Source organism: Lolium rigidum, chromosome 1, assembly GCF_022539505.1.
Source record: "Lolium rigidum isolate FL_2022 chromosome 1, APGP_CSIRO_Lrig_0.1, whole genome shotgun sequence".
NCBI lineage: Eukaryota > Viridiplantae > Streptophyta > Magnoliopsida > Poales > Poaceae > Lolium > Lolium rigidum.
This window is the reverse complement of record NC_061508.1, coordinates 259,620,764-259,632,570: the sequence shown is the minus strand read 5'-3', so window position 1 is coordinate 259,632,570 and position 11,807 is coordinate 259,620,764. Positions and strand designations below refer to the sequence as shown.

The 11,807-nt window shown below is 46.0% G+C and overlaps 1 protein-coding gene and 1 non-coding gene across 2 annotated transcripts; both read left to right on the top strand.

Annotated features, from left to right (window-relative positions):
- Positions 1–1,359: 1,359 nt before the first annotated feature.
- On the top strand, positions 1,360–2,045 carry LOC124683574 (50S ribosomal protein L31-like). Its single transcript, XM_047218064.1, has 2 exons — positions 1,360–1,511; positions 1,614–2,045. Exons 1-2 carry the CDS (start codon positions 1,422–1,424, stop codon positions 1,911–1,913), a joined length of 390 nt encoding a protein of 129 aa, XP_047074020.1. The 5' UTR covers positions 1,360–1,421; the 3' UTR covers positions 1,914–2,045.
- A 1,417-nt stretch (positions 2,046–3,462) lies between these two features.
- TRNAR-CCU lies at positions 3,463–3,535 on the top strand. The gene has a single exon. It is a non-coding gene; the product is annotated as a tRNA-Arg (tRNA).
- The last annotated feature ends 8,272 nt before the right edge of the window (positions 3,536–11,807 follow it).

The window sequence follows — 11,807 nt, the reverse complement described above, 5'->3', positions numbered from 1 at the left end:
CTTTGGAAAAGACCTAACTGTGTACGAACCAAACTCTATCTCTTAATTCAAAACTATCATGCGATCTACCATAATTTACAGATACACGGGCAATCTAGCCCAAATCCTCGTACGAGGCCGATTCAAAACACATCATGTGTATATCCTTCAACCCATCTCCATCACGGCCCATCTCCTGATTTGGCCAAAATCTGGTGATAACAAGCATCTACTTTTTTAAAAGGGTGCCCTCTACTTTATTTATTAAGAGTTTTTTTGTTCATCGTGCACCCAAAGGCCCAACTTTACCCATTTAACCATAGAAGACCAATTTTATCACTAGAGCGGCAACCCATATAGATCATTCGTGCTAGTTGTGGGATGTATTGCGCCGAGAGACACATCCCATGGCTAAATAATGTTCAAAACTAGATCAGGTGGCTAAGAACATTGGCCCGAGATGCCGAAGGCCCCTCCTTCTTGTGACCGCAACCATCGAGGCTCGCACAAGCCCGTTGTCATCAAGCCCGAGAGCGACGACAGTGACTCAGAGTACCCACTAGCAGTGTCGGGAGGCGAACCCAACAGTAGGGTAGGGTTTGGTTAAATTTGCTTAACTTTATTTTAGGTTTATCTTGCTCATTAGGGCTAATATTTTGTAATCTTGCGTGTTTATGGCCTTTATTTTACTAAACCACTATTTAAACTAGTACTTTCTCCATCCTAAAATGTAAGGCGTCTAAGAATTAGTTAAAAGTCAACGTTTTAAAAATGTTTAATCAAGTTTATACACAAATATATGAAAATTTACAATACTTAATCAATATCAACAGATTTGCAACAGATATATTTTCTTAGTGTGTTCATTTGATATTGTAGATGTAAATATTTTTTCTAAATATTTAATCAAAATTAGTAAGATTTAACTTTTAGCTAATCATTAGACGTCTTACATTTTGGGATGGAGGGAGCATATTTGGGTAACTGTGTTGGGTGTACCGTGCGAACCAAATGTAGAGGGCGACAGTCACCGACCTGTCCACCTATATCCGCACGGCCATCCAAATAAACCTAATAGGATAGGAAAGGTGTCCGATTTGGTTGGCCGTGCCCTTATTAAGTGTAGCGGTTTATTATCTATTCAAGGTATGCAAGATATTTCCTTGAAAAACAAATCCGGAAAGAATCACACGAAATTAATCGCAAAAGAGTGACACACAATTAAGAAATTGCGAGACTTTTGATATTTCGTGGACCGTTTAAGCTGCAGACGTGTACCAGCCCAAACCAAAAAAAAAAACCCGGAGCCCAGGCAGGCCCGGCAAGCCGACGAGAATTCACAGAAGAAAATAGTCTCCCGAACAAATAAAATCCTCATCGCCACAACGACAAGAGGATAAGAAGCGAAAAACACAGGCAAGGAAGGCAACAGGTCGTCAGCCATGGCGCTCTCCCTCTCCACATCCTTCCTCCCGACCCCTGCCGCCGCCGCCGCAAGAACCGCAACCCTCCGGTCCGTCGTCCCCTCCCAGGTACTCACCTCATACTTAAAAAATTTCATTTTTTATGGGCTCTGAGTTGAGGGCAGTGTTGGTAATCTGTATTATCCTGCGGGCGCGCGCGCGCGCGTGCAGAGGATGAGGTGCTCGATGCGGAAGAAGGGGCTGCACCCGGAGATCTTCCAGGACGCGAAGGTGTACTGCAACGGCGAGCTGGTGCTGGTGACGGGGGGCACGAAGCCGGAGTACTCGGTTGACGTGTGGTCGGGGAACCACCCCTACTACGTCGGCGACTCGTCGGCGCTGGTGGTGATGGACAGCCAGATCGAGAAGTTCCGCAAGAGGTGGGGGCACGTCAAGGAGTACTGGACCAAGGAGCAGTGGCTGGAGATGCACCCCAACGGTGACCCCGAGTTCGAGCCGGAGGACGACTGAGGCCCGCAAAATGATGCCTTTGCCTCTCCTCCTCGTCAGCCTCTTCGTCTTGCGCTGTTAATTCCCGAACTCAAATTATACTACTCCAGTTTGATTGGCTTGATTCCCATTTGTACCGTGCGCACTCGTTGGGTTGATGAATTTGGTACATACGGGTCATTGCATTTTCATCTGCATTGTCCTCGAGGTGTTCGAGTAATGTTCGCAACGATTCTAGTATACTTCAGTATGTGCCAACATTTTGCTTCCTCTCAACACTTACCCTTGATATGAATATGAATATGAATATGATGCAGAATATGGTCGCTGCACATTTAAGTTATGCTTATCGAAGATGCCTATTTCGCCATCCAGAGTGGTAATATGGAGCCCGCGAGCTTTGCGTCTAACACTTGGCGTCTGGTTTCTAGATTGTATTCCACTGAATTCAGCCAAATGGAGGTTTACAGGTTCCAGTCTGCCTTTATGTTCGATTAGGCTACAGATATGCATTGGTCTAAGATTTGCTTCTTTGGCATTTGCATTATCTAGACTGCAAATGCCAAAGAAATCAACACATTTTAGCATGTATATATGTTTCTGTCGTACTCAGTAAGCCAAGCGTGCAGACTGCAGTTCCTAAAACATGGGCAACAGCCAGCGAGCGTAAATCAATACCCCTTAACATCGGATTTTGACTTACTGAACCTCCCTCGTTGCCCTTGCCAGTTGCCATGATGTTACTTCCGTTGTGTATATCCCTGCAGAACTAGCTAGATGATCAGTTGACAGGATAAATGATCAGCCATTCTGAGGATCCCAGCACTAGTGCAAACACTCCGCGAGTTGATGTTTGATTTATTCATTTGTGACACTGTCTGAGTTTGAGGCACACAACTGACAGAGCTATAATCAAAGCTTTGCCACTTGCCAGAGTAATGAACGGTTATTTTGCATTTTGCTACTCCTCTCCCCCAAGCACTATGAGTCCATGAGTAGTAGAAGTTATCCAAATGCAAGATGATCACAGTAAAAATCTACTACTATGAAAACTGAGTTCTAACTCAGTGGCAAGGCAAGCGAGTGCGCAGTCAGTCCACCTAGGTTCGAATCCCTATCTCGCTGTAATTTCGCAGGGAGGGACGAACTTTAAACCGGGTTATCATCCTAGCGTCCATCCGCGGGAAGAGTCTCATCTTATCTAACAACGTATAGCCAAGGGAGAGATCATTCCCCCGTTGGTCAACATTTTTAAAACCTACTACTATATTGCTATTGTAGTGCACCTTACAAGTTGCAACATTCTACTCTTAGTGAAGGGGTGAATGGGGGTAGTCCTAGTATAGTGATACTTGTCAGAACAAGACCTCGAAAGTCAAGACAGCTCGGGCAAATCAAGCAGTACCAGTGGACTAATTCCCCTGAATTATTGAAACCCTGATCTCTTTCCGACATCCACAAGCATGCCACTGTCTGGTCCTCATGCAAATTATCCAGGACTACGTGCGGCCACAAATGATTCAGTAAAATAAAAGGTTAAGTAAGCTCAAAGTGTTCACTCCTCAACAAAGCGCCTGTAGCTCAGTGGATAGAGCGTCCGTTTCCTAAGCGGAAGGTCGTAGGTTCGACCCCTACCTGGCGCGAATTCTATTTTTGAATTATATACTGCGCCCACCTTATTAGATTTTTGTGTTGTTTTCCTGTTTGATGATTCTGCTTCTTCTCCTTTGTACTCCGTATGTTATTATCGTGCCTCTGATTGCACCTGACATTCATGCTGATATCACGTCAATCAGAATTTAAAGTTCGGTAATCTTCCCTTTTAAATAATCGAATAGGAGCCCAAAAAGGGAGCAGGATCTAGTGAGAAGCTACATGCAAAATAATCTTGTGGTACATGATCTATAAAATTTAACTCCATGAAGTAATTCTTACAATTACAAATTTTTCCGATAAAGAGAAACAATTATGGCACGATTGCAGTTTATTTAATCCAGATCTAAAAGCAGAAATATGGCATCGTCCCGCTACGTCACCTCGCCGATAGGCACATCCAAGCTAGTGTTATCAGTAATTACCACTATTCTAAACTCTGGTCTCCGAATCAACGACTAACAAGTAAAAGCCGTCCTTTGCAGTATCCGCAACCTTTGTGGAGTCAAAGCCACGAAATCGTGCTTTTGATGAAAGAATGGCGCCTACAGAAAGAGGCAATTGTTGAAATATTGGGCCCACTTTTAGTGGCCCAAATTAGATTTCAGTTTTTCCCTATAAATCTCAAAGCCCACATAGTGGCAGCCTTGTGAGTTTGAGCCCAAGTTGGTGGCAGCTCACTAGTGAGTGGCAAGTGGTGGGAAGTTTAGTCCCACATGGAAAGTTGGGAGGAAGTTAGACCAACTTATAAGGTGGGTTGTTTCACCACTAGTAAGTGAGTGAGAATAGGAGTGCTACACGCGCGCTCCTCCTCCTCCTCGCTCGTCTCGACGCGACGCGCGCCGCGCTCGTGGTGAGTGGATTGAGAATAGGAGTGCTACACGCGCGCTCCTCCTCCTCGCTCGTCTCGACTCGACACGACGCGCGCCGCGCTCGTGGTGAGTGGATTGAGCCTCGAGCCGAGACTTTCCTTACTTTTTGCAGCTCAGGAAAACGAACAGAGTTCTAGACGGACGCGTCACAGTTAGTCGGTTCGGGTCGCTCCCGGATCGTGGGCGTTCGTGCGACGTGGGCGTGGCACACGTTGCCTAGGGTTTCCCGAGCCTATATAATCTCTTGCCCGGCTACCGCAGAAACCAATCGAATACACGAGTTAGGGTTTCCACCTCTCTCTGCTTGCGCCGCCATCGTAGCCTACTCCATCCCGCGCGCCGACGTGCATCGGTGAACGGGAGAGCAGGTCTCCGGAACCGCTCGTCCTTGCGATCCTGTACGGGAGAGGGCGAATTAGGTTTTTGGGAAGCGCTCTGCGCGACTGCTCAAGTTCTTCATCACGGGTCGCCTTCCGTCCAAGTCGGGCGGTGCTGCCTTCCGTCGTCTTCAACGCCGTCTACTTCGACCCGTCGCCCCTATCGTCAACAACGTTGTCATCAACAACGTTACTGCTGCGACATCATCTGCTACACCTCCACCGCCACCTCCACCAGATCGGTACGTGCGACATATCTCGATCTGTTTAGCGATGGATGCTTTACTGTTTGCGCTGCTGCTCATGTTGATTAATGCATCTAGTATGTTCGAGTTTCACATGTTAGTAGTTGCTGCCATCATGTTTTATATTCTGGAATTAATCATGGAAATTGTGCCTAATTATCCAACAATCCAAAAACCTAATTGTAGGCAATTTCCTGAGTTAACAATGGCTGGTTTTGCTGATGCATGGAGGCCGGATAAGTTTACCGGTGTGCACTTTAAGAGGTGGCAGATTAAGGCCACGCTCTGGCTTACTCATCTGAAAGTGTTCCAAGTTAGTAATGGTCTTCCTGAAGGAACTATATCTGACCAAGATCAGAACAAGTTCAAGGAAGACAATACTCTCTTTGTCGGATGCGTACGAGTATTCTTGCTGATCGTCTATGTGATGTGTATATGCACATAGTAGACGGTAAAGAGCTGCGGGATGCACTGAATGCTAAATTCGGTGCAACCGATGCGAGCGATGAACTGTACATCATGGAGAGCTTCCATGACATCAGGATGGTGAACAACCGTTCTGTAGTCGAACAAGCTCATGAGATACAGTGCATTGCGAAAGAGCTCGAACTCCTTAAGTGTGCCTTACCTGACAAGTTTGTGGCTGGATGCATTATTGCTAAGTTGCCCCCTTCGTGGAGGAACTTTGCCACAACTCTCAAACACAAGAGACAGGAGATATCAGTTGAAAACCTGATAGCGTCTCTTGATGTTGAGGAGAAAGCTCGGAGCTAAGGATACTACCGAGAAAGGAGAGGGTCGGTCTAGCGCCAACATGGTGCGGAAGAAACCCTACAGGCAAGAACAAAGGGAACAACAAGCCCTCCTTCAATAAGCCTATGAAGACTACAACCTTCAAGAAGAAGAAGATGATAAACAAAGCAGATCCGAGCTGCTTTACCTGTGGAGAGATCGGCCACTTTTCTAAGGTCTGTCCGGAGAGGGCGGACCGCAAGAAAAAGGCGAGGCAAGTCAACACGGTGACCGCTAGCAATGCTTGATGGGTACGGTAATCTCTTTACTGTTCTTTCGGTATTTCAATCTCCATGTTGGTGGATTGATACGGGTGCTAATGTTCATGTGTGTGCTGACATATCCATGTTCACTTCTTACCAGGTCGCTCGGGATTCTTCCGTCCTGATGGGGAATGGGTCACATGCTTCTGTTCGTGGTGTTGGCACGGTAGATCTGAAGTTCACTTCGGGGAAGATCGTGCGAGTCGAGGAACGTGCGAGCATGTCCCTACTATGAACAAGAATCTCGTTAGCGGCTCCCTTCTATGTAGAGATGGGTTTAAGGTTGTTTTAGAGTCGAATAAAGTAGTTGTTTCCAAGTTTGGACAATTTATTGGTAAAGGCTATGAGTGCGGAGGCTTGTTCCGCTTTTCGCTTACGATTTCGGTAATAAGTCCGTGAACCATATTTGTGGCAATGTTAGTGATGATACCGGTGTTTGGCATTCTCGTTTATGTCACATTAATTTTGGTTTAATGTCTCGGCTATCCGAGTTTGAGTTTAATTCCGAAGTTCACCATTGCCAAAGGTTCTAAGTGCCATAGTTGTGTGCAATCAAAGCAACCTCGGAAGCCTCACAAGGCGGCCGAGGAGAGAAACTTGGCACCTCTAGAACTCATACATTCCGATCTATGCGAGATGAATGGTGTGTTGACAAAAGGTGGAAAGAGATATTTCATGACATTGATTGATGATGCGACTAGATTTTGCTATGTTTATTTGTTGCGAACTAAAGATGAAGCCTTAGACTACTTTAAAATTTATAAGGCCGAAGTTGAAAATCAACTAGAGAGAAAGATCAAGCGTCTTAGGTCTGATCGTGGTGGTGAATATTTTCCTAAAATCTTTGATGAATTACGTGAGGAACATGGTATTATTCATGAGAGGACGCCTCCCTATTCGCCCCAATCAAACGGGGTTGCCGAGAGGAAAAACCGCACGCTGGTCGACTTGGTGAATTCCATGTTAGCCACTGCTGGTTTGTCAAAGGCATGGTGGGGGAGGCTTTGTTGACTACATGTCATGTCCCGAATAGAGTTCCTAACAAGAATAAAGATAAAACCCCTTACGAGGAGTGGTCCGGGAGAAAACCATCACTTTCGTATTTGCGCACATGGGGATGTTTGGCGAAAGTCAATATTCCAATTACTAAGAAGCGCAAACTCGGACCAAAGACAGATGGATTGTATCTTTCTAGGTTATGCTCCGCAGAGTGTAGGCTATAGATTTTTAGTAGTTCAATCTGAAGTACCTGATATGCATGTTGACACTATTATGGAATCTCGTGATGCAACATTCTTTGAGGATATGTTTCCCATGAAAGATATGCATAGCATTGCTAGAATTTCGACTGAGATAGTTCCTGAATCTAGTACATCTAATGAATATTTTGAACAATCACATGAGATTGTTATTGAGAAGGATGACAATGAAGCTCCTAAACGGAGCAAGAGACGAAGGATTGAAAAATCCTTTGGTGATGATTTCATTGTGTACCTTGTGGATGATACTCCCACGTCCATTGCGAGAGGCATATGCATCTCCGGATGCGGATGACTGGAAAGAAAGCTGTCCATAATGAGATGGACTCGATTCTTTCTAATGGAACTTGGGAGCTATCGGAACGACCCCATGGATGCAAGCCTGTGGGCTGCAAATGGGTGTTCAAGAAGAAGCTAAGACCGATGGTACTATTGAGAAGTACAAGGCGCGGCTTGTAGCGAAAGGCTACACACGAGAGAAGGCGAAGATTACTTCGACACCTATTCACCTGTCGCTAGACTTACCACCATTCGAGTACTACTATCCATGGCTGCCTCCTATGGTCTTATCGTTCATCAAATGGACGTAAAGACAGCTTTTCTTAATGGAGAGTTGGAAGAGGAAATCTATATGGATCAGCCTGATGGGTTTGTAGTAAAAGGTGAAGAAAGAAAGGTGTGCAAGTTGCTAAAATCTTTATATGGCCTAAAACAAGCACCTAAGCAATGGCATGAGAAGTTTGACAGAACTTTAACTTCTGTAGGCTTTGTTGTCAATGAGGTCGACAAGTGCGTTTACTATCGCCATGGTGGGGGCGAAGGTGTTATATTATGTTTGTATGTGGATGATATTCTGATCTTTGGTACAAACATGAAAGTAATACACGAGGTCAAGTCTTTCTTGTCAAAGAGCTTTGATATGAAAGATCCGGGAGAAGGCGATGTGATTCTGAACATCAAGCTGATTAAGAACGAGTGGGATTACTCTAACGCAATCCCATTATGTTGAGAAGATCTTGAGCCGGTTCGGCTATATTGATAGCAAGCCTTCTTCAACACCTTATGATCCCGAGTGTGACATTACGCAAGAACCGGAGAATCGCCATAGATCAATTGAGATATTCTCGGATCGTTGGCTCACTCATGTACTTAGCGAGCGCGACTAGACCCGACATCTCTTTTGCTTTGTTAGCAAGTTGAGTAGGTTCATGTCAAACCCGAGTGCTGATCATTGGCATGCACTTGATAGGATCATGCGCTACCTATGTGGTACAATGAGTTATGGGATTCACTATTCGGGGCACCCAGCTGTGCTTGAAGGATATAGTGATTCGAATTGGATCTCGGATGTAGCTGATCCGTACGCCACAAGTGGGTATGTATTTACCTTTGGAGGTGGCGCGAGTGTCATGGAGATCTTGCAAGCAAACCATATTGACGAGGTCAACTATGGAAGCAGAACTTCTTGCTTTAGACACAACCACTTGTTGAATCGGAATGGTTGCGTGAGCTCTTGATGGACTTGCCTGTGGTTGAGAAACACTGTTCAGGCAATCCTTTTGAATTGTGACAATCAAACTGTAATTGTCAAAGTGAACAATTCTAAGGATAACGCGAAGTCATCAAGACACGTCAAGAGACGTTTGAAGTCTGTCGGGAAATTGCGAAACTTCGGAGTAATAAGCTGTTACATATATTCAAACGAGACAAAAACACTGGCAGATCCCTTTACAAAGGGACTATCACGTAATGTGATAGAAAGTGCATCGAGGGAGATGGGTTTGAGACCCGTTGATGTTACACCATAGTGGTAACCCAACCTTTGTGATCGGAGATCCCGTGAATTAGGACACAGGAAGAACAAACTAGTGGTTTAATTGAGGAGAGTATTATGCAACCCTCTCTATGTGAAGATGCACAACTCTCAATTGCTTGTAAGGCAGGTTGGCGACAAGCCTTAATGTGTTTATGTTGGCTATTATAGCAAAGATGCTGTCCTACGGAGCATTCTTGAAATAACACACCTATATGAGTCCGATTGTTAAACGTCGCAATCTATGAGATTTGGGTGATCTCTAGTAAACTCATGAAGAGACCATGAAGTATGACGCATATGCTTCACCCGCGGGGTAGGCTACGGCAGCCATGTACTGGTCATGACTTTGAGTGAAACCCTTTTCACGCAAAACTTGCAATTCAAGGCTTAGTCCATTGTTCAAGTGTGAATGGATGTAGCTTAAGGTTCTAGGCGGAAGTTCAACTTAACGGTCTCACGCTGAAACACTGGTATATAAACAAGCAGCGAGTATTGGTAAATCTCTAAATGGGGATTTGAGATCTGGTGGGGGATTGTTGAAATATTGGGCCCACTTTTAGTGGCCCAAATTAGATTTCAGTTTTTCCCTATAAATCTCAAAGCCCACATAGTGGCAGCCTTGTGAGTTTGAGCCCAAGTTGGTGGCAGCTCACTAGTGAGTGGCAAGTGGTGGGAAGTTTAGTCCCACATGGAAAGTTGGGAGGAAGTTAGACCACCTTATAAGGTGGGTTGTTTCACCACTAGTAAGTGAGTGAGAATAGGAGTGCTACACGCGCGCTCCTCCTCCTCCTCGCTCGCTCGTCTCGACTCGACACGACACGTCGCCGACGCGCGCCGCGCTCGTAGTGAGTGGATTGAGCCTCGAGCCGAGACTTTCCTTACTTTGCGGCTCGGGAAAACGAACGAGTTCTAGACGGACGCGTCACAGTTAGTCGGTTCGGGTCGCTCCCGGATCGTGGGCTATCTGTAACCGACTCGAAACGTTCGTGCGACGTGGGCGTGGCACACGTTGCCTAGGGTTTCCCGAGCCTATATAATCTCTTGCCCGGCTACCGCAGAAACCAATCGAATAGACGAGTTAGGGTTTCCACCTCTCTCTGCTTGCGCCGCCATCGTAGCCTACTCCATCCCGCGCGCCGACGTGCATCGGTGAACGGGAGAGCAGGTCTCCGGAACCGCTCGTCCTTGCGATCCTGTACGGGAGAGGGCGGATTAGGTTTTTGGGAAGCGCCTGCGCGACTTGCTCAAGTTCTTCATCACGGGTCGCCTTCCGTCCAAGTCGGGCGGTGCTGCCTTCCGTCGTCTTCAACGCCGTCTACTTCGACCCGTCGCCCCTATCGTCAACAATGTTGTCATCAACAACGTTACTGCCTGCGACATCATCTGCTACACCTCCACCGCCACCTCCACCGGATCGGTACGTGCGACATATCTCGATCTGTTTAGCGATGGATGCTTTCTTGTTTGCGCTACTGCTGCTCATGTTGATTAATGCATCTAGTATGTTCGAGTTTCACATGTTAGTAGTTGCTTTGCCATCATGTTTTATATTACGGAATTAATCATGGAAATTGTGCCTAATTATCCAACAATCCAAAAACCTAATTGTAGGCAATTTCCGAGTTAACAATGGCTGGTTTCTGTTGATGCCTGAGGCCGGATAAGTTTGCCGGTGTGCACTTTAAGAGGTGGAAGATTAAGGCCACGCTACGGCTTACTCATGCGAAAGTGTTCCAAGTTAGTAATGGTCTTCCTGAAGGAACTATATCTGACCAAGATCGAGAACAAGTTCAAGGAAGACAATACTCTCTTTGTCGGATGCGTCACGAGTATTCTTGCTTGATCGTCTATGTGATGTGTATATGCACATAGTAGACGGTAAAGAGCTACGGGATGCCTCGAATGCTAAATTCGGTGCAACCGATGCGGAGCGATGAAGCTGTACATCATGGAGAGCTTCCATGACATCGGGATGGTGAACAACCGTTACGTAGTCGAACAAGCTCATGAGATACGAGTGCATTGCGAAAGAGCTCGAACTCCTTAAGTGTGCCTTACACGACAAGTTTGTGGCTGGATGCATTATTGCTAAGTTGCCCCCTTCGTGGAGGAACTTTGCCACAACTCTCAAACACAAGAGACAGGAGATATCAGTTGAAAACCTGATAGCGTCTCTTGATGTTGAGGAGAAAGCTCGGGCTAAGGATACTACTGAGAAAGGAGAGGGTCAGTATAGCGCCAACATGGTGCAGAAGAAACCCTACGGCAAGAACAAAGGGAACAACAAGCCCTCCTTCAATAAGCCGATGAAGACTACAACCTTCAAGAAGAAGAAGATGATAAACAAGGCAGATCTGAGCTGCTTTACGTGGAGAAGGCTGGCCACTTCTCTAGGGACTGTCCGGAGAGGGCGGAACCGCAAGAAAAGGCGAGGCAAGTCAACACGGTGACCGCTAGCAATGCTGATGGGTACGGTAATCTCTTTCTTGTTCTTTCGGTATTTCAATCTCCATGTTGGTGGATTGATACGGGTGCTAATGTTCATGTGTGTGCTGACATATCCATGTTCACTTCTTACCAGGTCGCTCGGGATTCTTCGAGTCCTGATGGGGAATGGGTCACATGCTTGTTCGTGGTG